This window comes from Gorilla gorilla, chromosome 4, assembly GCF_029281585.2.
Source record: "Gorilla gorilla gorilla isolate KB3781 chromosome 4, NHGRI_mGorGor1-v2.1_pri, whole genome shotgun sequence".
Taxonomy (NCBI): Eukaryota; Metazoa; Chordata; class Mammalia; order Primates; family Hominidae; genus Gorilla; species Gorilla gorilla.
In genome coordinates, this window is record NC_073228.2 from 106,233,211 (window position 1) to 106,247,568 (window position 14,358).

General features: G+C 36.0%; 1 protein-coding gene across 2 annotated transcripts in view; it reads right to left on the reverse strand.

Annotated features, from left to right (window-relative positions):
• The window catches only part of SLCO6A1 (solute carrier organic anion transporter family member 6A1), a 127,377-nt gene that overhangs the window by 56,861 nt on the left and 56,158 nt on the right, over positions 1–14,358 (reverse strand). For both annotated transcript variants that reach the window (XM_019026493.4, XM_019026494.4), the window contains exon 7: positions 9,844–9,988. In XM_019026493.4, the coding sequence (XP_018882038.2) occupies positions 9,844–9,988 (145 nt within the window). The remainder of the gene's footprint in view (positions 1–9,843; positions 9,989–14,358) is intronic.

The following is a 14,358-nucleotide window of genomic DNA, read 5'->3' on the forward strand; positions in this document are numbered from 1 at the left end:
TACGCATGCATGTGTCTTTGTATAGAAAAATTTATATTCCTTTGGGTATATATCCAGTAATGAGATTGCTGCATCACATGGTAGTTTTGCCTTTAGCTCTTTGAGGAATCACCACACTGCTTTCCACAATGGCTGAACTAATTTACACTCCCACCAGCAGTGTATAAGCATTCCCTTTTCTCTGCAACCTCACCAGCACTTGTTATTTTTTGACTTTTTAGTAATAGCCATTCTGAATAGCGTGAGATGGTATCTCGTGGTTTTGATTTGCATTTCTCTAATGATAAGTGATACTGAGGTTTTTTCATATGACTGTTGGCCACATGTCTTCTTTTGAGAGGTGTCTGTTTATGTCCTATGCCCACTTTATTATGGGGCTTTCTTTTTCTTCTAAGTTTAAGCTCCTTATAAATGCTTAAGCTCCTTATAAATGCTGGATTTTAGACCTTTGTCAGATGCTTACCTTGGAAATATTTTCTCCCATTCTGTAGATTGTCTAGTTTACTCTGTTGATAGTTTCTTTTGCTGTGCAGAAGCTCTTAAGTTTAATTAGATCCCATTTGTAAATTTTTACTTTTGTTGCAATGGCTTTTGGAGTCTACGTCCTAAAATCTTTGCCAGTTCCTATGTGCAGAATGGTATTCCCTAGGTTTTCTTCTAGGGTTTTTATAGTTTTGGGTTTTACATTTAAGTCTTTAATCCATCTCAAGTTGATTTTTGTATATGGTATAAAGAGAGAGTCCAGTTTCAACCTTCTGCATACGGCTTGCCAGTCATACCAGCACCATTTACTGAATAGGGAATCCTTTCCTCATTGCTTGTTTTAGTCAGGTTTGCTGAAGATCAGATGGTTGTAGGTGTGTGGCCTTACTTCTGGGCTGTCTATTCTGTTCCATTGGTCTATGTGTCTGTTTTTGTACCAGTATGATGCTGTTTTGGTTACTGTAGCCCCGTAGTATAGTCTGAAGTTGGGTAGTGTGATGCCTCCAGCTTTGTTCTTTTTGCTTAGGATTGTCTTGGCTATTGGAGCTCTTTTTTGGATCCACATGAATTTTAAAATAGTTTTTATCTAGTTCTGTGAAGAATTGCATTGGTAGTTTAATAGGAATAGCACTGAATCTGTAAACTGCTTTGGGCAGTGTGGCCATTTTAAAGATATTGATTCTTCCTATTCATAAGCATGGAGTGTTTTCCCATTTGTTTGTGTCATCTCTTATTTCTTTGAGCAGTGTTTTGTAATTTATTGTAAAGATCTGTAAATTCCCTGGTTAGCTGCATTCCTAGGTATTTAAATCTTTTTGTGGAAACTGTGAATAGAATTGCATTTCTAATTTGGCTTTCAGCTGGCTGTTGTTCGTGTATAGAAATATTATTGATTTTTGTATGTTGATTTTGTATCCAGAAACTTTGCTGATGGCTGTTTATCAGCTTAAGAAGCTTTTGGGCCAAGACTGGGGTTTTCTAGATATAGAATCATGTTGTTTGCAAACAGGGATAGTTTGGCTTCCTCTCTTTTTATGTAGATGCCCTTCATTTCTTTCTCTTGCCTGATTGCTCTGGGCTGGACTTCTAATATTATGTTGAATAGGAATGGTGAGAGGGGGCATCCTTGTTCTGGTTTTCAAGGGGAATGCTTCCAGCTTTTCCCCATTCAGTATAATGTTGGCTGTGGGTTTGTCATAGATGGCTCTTATTATTTTTAGGTATGTTCCTTCAGTACCTAGTTTGTTGAGAGTTTTTAACATGAAGGGATGTTGAATTTTATTGAAAGTCATTTCTTCATCTATTCAGATGATCATGTGGTTTTCACTTTAGTTCTATTTATGTGATAAATCATGTTTATTGACGTGTGTATGTTTAACCAACCTTGCATTACAGGGATAAAACCTACTTGATCATGGTGGATTAGCTTTTGATGTACTGCTGGATTTATTTGCTAGTATGTATTGAAGATTTTTGCATGTATGTCCATCAAGGATATTGGCCTGAATTTTTGTTTTTTTGTTGGTCTCTTCCAGGTTTTGGTATCAGGATGATTCTGGCCTCATAGAATGAGATGGGGAGGAGTCTCCCCTCCTCAATTTGTTGGAATAGTTTTAGTAGTAATGATACCAGCTCTTCTTTGTACATTTGGTAGAGTTTGACTGTGAATCCATCTAATCCTGGGCTTTTTTTGGTTTGTAGGCTATTTATTGCTATTTCAGTTTTGGAGCTCATTATTAGTCTGTTCAGGAATTTAATTTCTTCCTAGATCAGTCTTGAGAGGCTTTATGTGTCCAGGAATTTATTCATTTTTTCTATATTTTCTAGTTCATGTTTGCAAAGGTGCTCATAGTAGTCTCTGATTGTTATTTGTGTTTCTGTGGGGTCAGTGGTAATATCCTCCTTATCATTTCTAATTGTGTTTATTTGGGTCTTCTCTCATTAATTTTTCAAAAAACCAACTCTTGGATTCATTGTTCCTTTGAATGTTTTTTTGTGTCTCCATCCCCTTCAGTTCAGCTCTGATTTTGGTTATTTCTTTTCTTCTTCTAGCTTTAGAATTGGTTTGCTGTTGCTTCTCTAGTTCTTTTTGTTGTGATGTTAGTTTTTAAATTCGGGTTTTTCTAACTTTTTGATGTGAGCATGTGGTGCTATACATTTCCCTCTTCATACTGCCTTAGCTATATCCCAGAGATTCTGGTGTTTTGTATCTCTGTTCTCATTCTGCCTTAATTTCATTACTTACCCAAAAGTCATTCAGGGTGGGTCATTTAATTTCCACTTAATTGTATGGTTCTGAGCAATTTAATTAGTCTTGATTTCTATTTTTATTGTGCTGCGGTCCAAGAGAGTGGTTGGTATGATTTCAGTTCTTTTACATTTTCTGAGGATTGTTATATATCTGATTTTGTGGTTGATTTTAGAGTATGTGCCATGTGGCAATGAGAAGAATGTATATTCTGTTGTTTTTTTGGTGGTCTGTTGATGCCTCTCAGGTCTATTTGGTCTAGCATTGAGTTCAGGTCTTGAACATCTTTGTTAATTTTCTGCCTTGACAACCTTTCTAACACTGTCGGTGAGGTGTTGAAGTCTTCCACTATTATTTGGTAGGGGTCTAAGGCTCTTTGAAGGTCTCTAAGAATTTAATTTATAAATCTGGTTGTTTCTGTGTTGAATGCAGATATATTTAGGATAGTTAGGTCTTCTTGTTGAATTGAGCCTTTCACCATTATGTAAAGCCCCTCTTTGTTTTTTACAGTATTTGTTTATTTAAAGTCTGAAATTAGAATTGCAACCCCTTCTTTTTTCATTCATTTCCCCTTCAGTTTCCATTCGCTTGGTAGATTTTTCTTCATCTATTTTTGAGTCTATTGGTGTCATTGTATGTGAGACACATTTCTTGAAGACAGCATATCATTGGGTCTTGCTTCTCTATTCAGCTTGCCACTCTGTCTTTTCACTGGGGCATTTAACCCATTTACATTCAAGGTTACTATTGCTATATGTGGATTTGATCCTGTCATCATGTTGTTAGCTGTTTATTATGCTGACTTGTTTGTGTGATTGCTTTATAGTGTCAATGGTTTACATACTTAAGTGCATTTTTGTAGTGGCTGGTAATGGTCTTTCCTTTCCATATTTAGTGGAGCTCTTTCAGGAGCTCTTGTAAGGCAGGTCTGGTGGTAAAAAATTCCCTCATAATTTTCTTGTTTGAAAATGATTTTATTTCTACTTCACTTATGAAGGGTAGTTTGGCTGGCTATGAATTTGATTGGAATTTCTTTTCTTTTAGAATGTTGAATATAGGCTCCCAGTCTCTTCTGGCTTGTAGGGTTTCTGCTGAGAAGTCTGCTGTTTCTGCTAAGAGGTCTAGCTTGTAGGGTTTCTGCTGATAGGTCTGCTAATAAGCTTTCCTTTGTAGGTGGCCTGTCCTTTCTCTCTAACTGCCTTTGACATTGTTTTTTTCATTTTGAAGTTGGAGAATCCGATGATTATGTCTTAGGGATGATGTTTTTATGAAGCACTTTGTGAGAGTTTCCTGCATTTTCTAAATTTGAATGTTGTCCTCTCTACATAGGTTGTGAAAGTTTTCATAGATGATATCCTGAGATATGTTTTCTAAGTTGCTTCCATCCTCCCTATCTCTTTCAGGGATGATAGTGAATTGTAGATTTGGTCTCTTTACATAATTGCATATTTTTGTTCATTTTGTTTGTTTGTTTTTATTCTTTTCTCTTTCATGTTTTCTTTCTGTCTTGTTTCAGAAACCCAATCTTCAAGCTCTGAGATTATTTCTTCAGCTTGATCTATCCTGCTGTTAATACTTGTGATTACATTATGAAATTCTCATAGTGTGTTTTTATCTCTATCAAGTCAGTTATGTTCTTTTCTATACTGGCTACTTTATTTTCCAGATCCCGTATACTTCGTGATTCCTAGCTTCCTTAGAATGAGTTTCAACGTTCCCCTGAATCTTGATTTTTGTTCCTATCCATATTCTGAATTCTATTTCAGTCATTTCAGCCATCTAAGACTGGTTAAGGACCCTTGCTGGAGAACTAGTGAGGTTGTTTGAAGGAAAGAAGACCTTATGGCCTTTTGAGTTGTCAGAGTTCTTGTGCTGCTTTTTTATCTTTGTGGGCTGATGCTCCTTTAATCCTTGAAGTTCCTGTCCTTTGGATTTTTTTTCTTTTATCCTATTTGATGACCTTGAGGGTTTGCTTGTGGTATAAGGTGGGTTCATTCAACTGGCTTTGTTTCTGGAAGATTTTAGAGGGCAAAGACTCAGCTCAGGACTCCTGGACTGTGTGGCCTAACTCCCAGGGACCAGTATTGGGCACTGGCTTTGTTCTCTGGCTCCTCAAGGTAGAAACATGCTGTGCTGGAGGGGTCAAGGTGCTCCTGGACTGCTGGTCACAACACTCCAATGGATGGTGGCAGCCAAAGCACTTTGTAGGGCAGTGGCAATGGGATCCATCCTGTTTGCACATACCAGCAACAGCAGCAGTGGCAGCATGGCAGAGTGCATGCTTTTTGGCTGTGGCAGGGTGCCTGCAGGTACTGGGGTGCTAGCCTCCATGGGGGAGCTAGTAGGTTTTTTGAAGGAAAAAAGACATTCCAGCTTTTTGAGTTGTCATAGTTCTTGTGTTCTTTAAAGCATACAATATTTAAAATTATTATAGTTGCACAAGCTTCTCTTTTGGTTAGCATTTGCATCTTTCATCTATCCTTTCACTTTCAACCTTTTCATGTCCCCATATTTAAGGAGTGCCTCTTGTTAGTAACATATATTGAAATTTTTTTCCCAATCTGACATTCTTTAGACTATTTATATTTAACATAACTACTAATATATTTATTGGGTGAAAACTTTCTGTATATCTTGCAAGCAGAAGCACTGACGGCTCTTTGTTCTCAACTATCTTTTCAAGGATATTTATACGATGAGTAGCCTTGGATAATAAGGATAGTATTTCCACGTAGAGCACAGGACAACTTTGCTTAGAATTTTGGAAGACAGAGAGAGTGTCCCCTCTGGACACTCTTTATCAAGTATAATGCCTCCCTCTGGAGCCAAAGACAAGCATAATTACTGCCCACTATAAAAGACCTGGGTTCCCTAACCTCAAGATTTCTTTCATGTAATGCAACTCATTGTGTGTACAGATGTCACCTGGCCTCCTTTCACATCACCCTTTGGAAACTGGAGCTCAGAAACCTAGCAGGAACTCTCATTATTGCTATTGCTGTGAGTCATAAACTTTATTTCATCTCTGACCAAGAAGTTTGGTGTCTTCTTCCAGCACACATGAAACTAAGTTAGGTTAACTTGTTAGCTTACAGATAGGATGAAATTCAAACCCATTACAGATCTGAGCACTCTTGGCAACAACGATGGGATGCTAACAGAGACGTGGCTTTCTGTAGCTGCAAGCTGAAGTAGGTTTAAAGACAGCTCCATAGAAAGTACCATAGGTCTTATCAACTCTTCTCTAGGCAAGCAAACTTCCTTGTCAATCTGGCCATCAGCTTCAGGACTGCCCCACTGTAAAAACTATTACTATTTTTTTTTCTTATTAGACAGAAGATTCCTTCTGCTTTCAAGTTACAGATAACAGTTCCAGCAATGTGCAATTACCCTGAGTGTAAAAAGAAAAAAAAATTATAGCCACTACGAGCAGAGACCAGGTGAATTATCAGAATTTTAGTTCATTTTCTTGGGACATGATAAAGTGCAGTACATAATTTCTTGTTTAAACAAAATAGCCAATAGCTGGGTTGACTGGAAGTCCAGCTCCTCTTCCAGTCTATCATGCCAATCTTGGATCCATTTTAAGACAATAAAAGACCTCAGAGTTTTTTGTAGTGTGTCCTGACTGCTATAAAGTAGCTTTGCTGTGACCCTCTTAGGAAGATTTTCCTAAGACAAATAAAATTCCTGTGTGAAATCATAGATGAGGCATTGAATAGATTTTGAACTCTCATCATTCCTGAAAAGAATGTGAAGTAAGCTTGTGGGTGGTACTCTGGACAATTTCAATGCATGTTTGTTGTAGCCTCAATATACTGATGCTGTAGCTTTGATTTCTAAATATATAATTAGTATTTATATTCTATAATATTATACTATGAATGCTGTTAAACTCCAGAAGTGATAATGGAACACATGAATTGTTACCCAACGTGCCTCCCTGTTTCCTCTCACAGGGTCTAACAGAAACAATGTAGAATCCAAGAAGCAGAAAGGAAAGTCCTAGCTTTGAGTATATAAGGTAGCAGGGGTACTAAGAAATGCAGTATTTCCATTCAACACACATCATGGCCAGTGTAAAAGGTTATCAGGACCAGGTGTGGTGGCTCACGCCTTTAATCCCAGCACTTTGGGAGGCCAAGGCGGGCAGATCACCTGATGTCGGGAGTTCACGACCTGCCTGAGCAACATGGAGAAACCCCGTCTCTACTAAAAAATACAAAATTAGCTGGACGTGGTGGTGCATGCCTGTAATCCCAGCTACTCGGAAGGCTGAGGCAGGAGAATCGCTTGAACCTGGGAGGTGGAGGTTGCGGTGAGCCTAGATTACATCATTGCACCCTAGCCTGGGCAACAAGAGTGAAACTCCATCTCAAAAAAAAAAAAAAAAAAAGTTATCAGGAGCTGGAGCTGGAGGTTTATAGTGGATTGATTATTGTTGAATTCAGTTATTGCTCTTATAACCCTGGCTGTTCCAGGCATTGTGATGTAACCAAATCTACTACACAGACTGATTACATTTAATATACTGTATTAGAGTTTGCCAAGACATTCTTTTGTATCCCATTGGCACCCAAGGACAGAGACTAATTCTCATTCATGCTTAAAAACCACAAATATACCTTTACAGTAAGAATACTGTAATATTCTTTAGTTATTCCTCAGGAGTACCTAAAGCTCTGCCATTGGCTACAAGAAGGTGCATAAGAATTTAGTGTGATTCCCATTACCTTCTGATGCCTAAACCTTTCACTGATAGATGACATGCAGTTGGCTAGAGACTCTCAAGCCTTAGACTCAATGGCTCTAACTTTGGTATTATCACACCTTCACCTGCAAGGGTAACTGATAAATCCCAACAAAACCCAAAGACTGCACATCAAGTTTCTGGGGGACTATGCAAATGGATTCACAATGTTCAATTACTCTGGAAGTCAAGCAAAAAAATGTCTCATTTCCCTCCAACCAAAAGGGAACCTAATGTCACTTTGGACTCTGGGTATCAGAGATGGTAGATGTCTGTCTTGGGCATTCTTTTATAACAGCTAACTTACAGGGAGTGTAATTCGCAAACCTACATTGAAGCTGATAAGCAAGCTGTGGCATACTCTCTTCTTTGAGCTGCTAAAAATTTAATGATCCCCATGAGCTACAAATCTCCATGACTGATAATTTCGTGGACTGCAGCCTCTAGATAAAAGATATAGGCTCCATTCAGAAACACCTGCTGTTGTATAACACTCATTGACAGCTACCATTTGAAAAGCAACTACTAGCTTACACTGCCATCTTGTCAAAACCAAAGTCCTAACTTACAGCAATCTTTTGACTTTGTGAACTTATATTCTCATTTTGGGATGAACTAAACCAGCCTCATAACTATTTGACAAGCCTTACTTGTCAAATGGAAATGACAGATTCAAGAACATAGGGGTGGTCATAAAAGATCGTCAAGTGTTTATATCACCACCAGCAGATCACATAGCTCTTCGAAGATTAGAAATTTCTCTAAAATGAAGTTACACTCAGTTACTCAAGGGAGCTTCCTGGCAAGATTAGTGGTATGCTATTCATACACAGCCTTACTGAAGCCATCTTTATGATGAGAGTAATACAATTAGAAACTATAGGGCAAAATTTGTCTGTGACTTGACTTGAAATAATCAATGACACCACCTCATTCCTGGAAAGCACTCTGCTCAGCCTCACTTACTGATCAACATTATTACAGATGATAAAATTACCCCAAATTTCATTCTTGCCAAGGTAGAATTTGCAATTGCTAATGTATTCTGTTATACTTTGATATCTCAGGCTAAGTGGAAAGGTCAGTAGAGAAACTTAAGGAGAAAGCCACCTGATTTTTTAAGATAGACCTTGATGGCTTAAGGATTTGTTCAGCTGGCTAGATCCAGGAGCTTGAGGGAGTCAATACTGCGTGTAGCCTTACCCTGGTTCTTGGAATCCATTGATAATAGCCTTAATTAAATATAATAAGAAACAAATGGAATGAATTTACTCCTCACGTTCTGCTGATTTGATTAATCAGAGTTCCCCAAACCTGGTGTGCTCATGAAAAAATTTGTCATTATGGCCACTGAAAGCTGATCTATTTTGGCTTTTTGGATAATTTGCAGTCAGACAAGCCTTTTATAAAAAATGTACTCCATAAAGGTTTAGATTTATACTCAGGATTTCTGCACATCTTACTTGCTTTCTATTTTGCCCACATGCTTTTTGTTTTCTGTCGTTCCTTTCTTTTTTTAATTAATTAAATATTTCCTATTAATATAGTCTCTTACTACTACCACTTTATTGGTTATCCTCAAAGTTACTGGATGCATCCTTGACCTTTTACACCCTAAAATAAATCATTGCATTTACAACTTTCCTATTAATGCTAAAACTTTAAAACATTTAATTCCATTTGCAACCTCTTTTGGAGAGCCAATTCTCAATATCTCATAAAATTGTAAATGTACACAATAGCAATTTCCCTTCAATGTCTAAACTTACATCAACGTTTACAAATGTACAGAAGGAGATATCAACAAACCTTTTCATTACTACGCTGGCTGGAAGAGAGAAAAAGTGGGAGGCAACAACATATCCATTAATTGGATAATACATAAACAATAGTATACTCATAAAATAGGATCATAAAATAAAATAGCAAACTGAAATGCATTAAATAGATATAGATCAACACAAATCTAAAGAACATAATTTCTGATGAAAAAATAAGCTGCAGAAGAGTATATATAAAGTGATACATAAATTTTAGAAATAGGTGTATATAGACAAGCACATAAGCAGTAAAGATGTACAAACATGCATGGGAATGATTCACTCTGACTTCAGAAGAGTGATTACCTGTGAAAAGGAATGAAGATAAATGGGATAAAGGAGGAACACGGCGGTTTTTACAAGGATTTGTATATTAAAAATATTGACACTATGATGGCAAAGTGCTCATATTTGTAAAATCTGCACAAATCATATCTAGGTATATAATTCTTTATATTTTTATTTATTTCAAGTATTTCATAAGTACATACAATAAGACAGTGCAAAATTTTTGAAATGACACAATAAGAAGGTAAATCTACCTGCAAGTGTAGTTGCCACAGTGGGTGTTAATATAAACTGATTTTCTAAATATATAGGCAAAAATTCAGAAGCTCCAATAATAACTAAATATTCTGTAGCTTTTGACAGAGCTAGGCATATGAGCACTGGATTCTTCATCAGAATCTGAAATAAAAATAAGTTATATATCTATTATTTTATTTTGTTAGATAAAGAGGAATAGACAGAACCAAATGCTAATGATCTGTCTACAAAAATTTACCATTCCCAATCTAAACTGAAAAGATTATTGATAGATGATAGATAGACAGATAGATAGATAGATAGATAGATAGATAGATAGATAGATCAGACAGATCCAAACAGCAATCTATGATTCACCAATATACAAATTCTATAAAAGAAAGTTTGTTTTTGACCATTTAAATTTTGATTTGCTCTTCATACTACTTTAATTTTTATTTATGGGCTTGGAATTTTTTGGTAAAGATTAGAGAAAAATAGGCAAATTATTAACCATATATCTAGATTTTTCCTTACATTTGCTTGTCTACTTATTTTTTTAAGCAAGTCTTTTTTATTCAACTAAAACACAAAACAAAGAAAATTTAAGCAATACTCAAGAAAAACCAGTAGGACTGCAGAAAATGTTTTATATTTTACTCCTGGAAATCTACCTATACAAATAATTAAGTTATTTAAATTTTGCATTTTGGTAAACTTGTGGAACTTATTTAGAAGACTTATTAAGATGTGGTGGTTTATTATTATCTATTATACTACACAGAGTAATTAAAAAGATAGTAAAATATTAACTTTCAAATTAGTTTCTGTATTTCCTTGGTTATGCGTATCTCACTGAAAATATATTTAGTGCTATTTTATGTTTATATATTTCTAATTTATTTAAATTTTCTTTTTCTGGCCCTAAACATCCCTGTTAGGTGTGATCATAGTCTGCAAACTCAACTAGTTCAAATTCTCAGTGCTATCTAATTTTACATAGTGTGATTCTGCCATATTTATTCATTCCCATAAGATTAAATACTTGTCTTGCCTTCAACTCCCTACCATCACAAACTACACTACATTAAACATCCCTGTGCATGTACTTTAAGGTCCAGTGATAGAGTGTCTCTAGAAGCATATATCCTAGAAAGGAATTCCTAGGGCATAAGGATTTAGCATACTTTATTCCACCATTTCTCCAGATTGTTCTCCAGAATGTATCAGGTTACACTAAAATGACTATACCACCACAATGATGGTAGTGTTTCATTTTCTTCATTCAGCTTGTACTTTCTAAAAGTTATCAAAGAAATATTTATGGTTTAGCATGCCCATCCAGAACTATGTCATTTCCACATAAAAAGGTCATTAAACTTGGAAAGGCTTTCTAATTGTCAAAACGAAACAAATAATGCTACATGACTTCTGAGGTTGGTTCATAAAATGAAAATATGACTTTTGCTGGGATCTTTCACAGTCTCAGAACTTTTGCCTTGGGACTCAGTCACCATGTTGTAAAAAAGCCCAAGAGAGATGCAGAGGATATGTATGGGTATTCTAGCAAACAGACAGTATCAAAAAACTATAGAGCAAACAAGCCTTCAGATGGTTCCATTCTCCAGACTTTGATCACTCTAGCTCATGGATCCCCAGCCTCTATAGAAAGAGTAAGAGGCCAGTCCATGGCCTGTTAGGAAACAAGCCGTGCAGCAGGAGGTGAGTGGCAGGCGCGCTCTGCATCCTGTTAGATCAGCAGCGGCATTAAATTATCATAGGAGCACAAACCCTATTGTGAACTGCACATGTGAGGGATTTAGGTTGTGCGATCCCCATGAGAATCTAATACCTGTTTATCTGTCACTATCTCCCATCACCCCTAGATGGGATGGTCTAGTGGCAGGAAAACAAGCTTAGGGCTCCCACTGATTCTACATTATGGAGAGTATGTAATAATAATAGAAATAAAGTGCACAATAAATGCCATGAGCTTGAATCATCCTAAAACCAGCGCCTCCACCCCAGAAAAAATTTCTTCCACAAAACTGGTCCCTGGTGTCAAAATGTTGGGGACTGCTGCTCTAGTTGACCCCAAGTATAGTTGAGAGGGACAAGCCCTGTCCAAATTGCATTCTCATAAGCAAAATATATTTTATATTGTTTTAATCCACTAAGTTATGGGGTAGTTTATTATGCAGAAGTAGATAACATAATCACAAACACTTGGTATTATTAGCTGGCTTTCAAAATGTTGCAATGGTAACAAGTATAAAGTAGTACCACAATGCTTTATTTCCTATTTCTCTAATATCAAATCTAATTGAAACTTTCTTTACACAGTTCTTAGCTATTGGGATTCTTTTTGTGTGTATGAACTGACTCTTTCTATCTCTGTTAGGCTTCCTGAAATTTGGGGATAGATTTTCTAAAAATTGCTTGTTTATTCTAAACATTAATCACTTGGATTTAGATATCTGTCACCCATCTATTAATGTGGTCTACAGTTTCTTTCATAGAACAGAAGTCCTTGACTTGATATATCTAATCCATAAAGTTCGAATTCATATTTAACACTATTGCAATCTTGTTTAACATTTTCCCACCTCTATACCACAAAGGTATTTCTTTGATTTTTAACATTAACTGTGTTTTATCTAATCACATTTTATTAACCTGGAAATCACTTTTATACATAATAGGAGGTAGAAATCCATGGTCATTTTTCACAAATAGCCAAATTGGCTATCACATCTACTGAACAATTATCTTTGCAGTGACTCTTTTATTACATAGCAAGTTCTTATGTGTAATATTTAGTCTGTTGCTGAATTCTCAGTTCTGTTACATTGATCTATTAATCTATATCAAAGAAATGCTACACTGTTTTTACTACAGTGGTTTTTCTAGTGAGTCTTAATGGGAAATAGGTCCAGTGCTCTTTGTTTTAGGTATCCATTCCCTTATTCTGCCATACAAATTGTATAATCAGTTTCTCATTTTCTAAAAAAATAAAATTTTTGCCATAGTATTGATTATACTTGCATTGGATTCATAGATTATTTAAGAAAAAACTAACCTACATGAATATTGTCATTTCAAACATTAACATGGTTTAGCTATCAATTTATCCCAGTCATCTTTAATAATGTTGCATAAAGTTTTAATTTTTTCATGAAGTTTTTTTAGCATCTCTGTTAAATAAATTTTTGAATCACAGTTTTGTGATTACTTTTTACTTTACTTTTACTTTATTATCTAATTTTAAATGTAGATTATTCTTTTTATTTATTCTATAGTTTTTTATTTTACCTTTATTTTTTATTTACTTATTTTATGTAGTAGATTCAAATATTGATTAACTAGAGAATTACAGCTTTTTTCATACGTTCTTCGAGCTCACAAATGTTATTTATTCATTTATTTTAAAATAATTATTGAGAACTGAATATTAAGCACATTTACCCTAATGAGAGTTATAGCTATATCCTATGATTTTATATAAAAATATTGGTCTGTACTAGCTGCAACAGGCAGAATAAGAAACAAATCTAGTTTTTAATCTTGGCCCTGGAACTGATTTTTGGAGCATCAATAAGCAAATCACAGTTTCTCCATATCTCGTTTTTAGGAAGTATTATATTACACTAGGCAGATATCTGGATTTAGAGTCAAATACAACACTTATTCTTATGCTCTTAGCCTCAATTAAGCCACAAGTAATGGATATGTGTGTTTGTGTGTGTATGTGTGTGCATAACCTATGTTTTTTTGGAAAAATTACGCATTCTTTTTAAATTACTGGTTCACTATCTGTAAACGAGAAACAATAATGTCTATTTTTCTGAGTGGTTATGATAATTGAATATATGTAATGGTTTAATACAACTTCTGGCACATAACAAGTGTCCAGTACAAATAAACATTAATTTCTTAATTTATAAAATTAAAGGATTGCACTGGATTACGAGATTTGTTGTTTGCAAACTTTAGCACGCCTTGAATTATCCACATGGTATAAAACACAGATCGCAGCTCCTATTCCAGATTTCTGAATCTGGAATGTGTTTAAGCTCTTTCAGATTAAAAGGAACAGATGCTGTTAATTCCACTGATGCAATTTATCATAAGGTTAAACATAAAAGTAAGAAAACTAATACACTTTCTCAGTAGCTAAACAATTCAGCATTCATAAAGAAATGAGACAACGGGTTGGGCGCAGTGGCTCACGCCTGTATTCCCAGCACTTTGGGAGGCCGAGGTGGGCGGCTCATGAGGTCAGGAGTTCGAGACCAGCCTGGCCAACATGGTGAAACCCCGTCTCTACTAAAAATACAAAAATTAGGCTGGGTGCAGTGGCCCACGCCTGTAATCCCAACACTTTGAGAGGTCAGGGCGGGTGGATCACAAGGTCAGGAGATCAAGACCATTCTGGCTAACATGGTGAAACCCTATCTCTACTAAAAACACAAAAAATTAGCCGGGCGTAGTGGCAGGCACCTGTTGTCCCAGCTACCCGGGAGGCTGAGGCA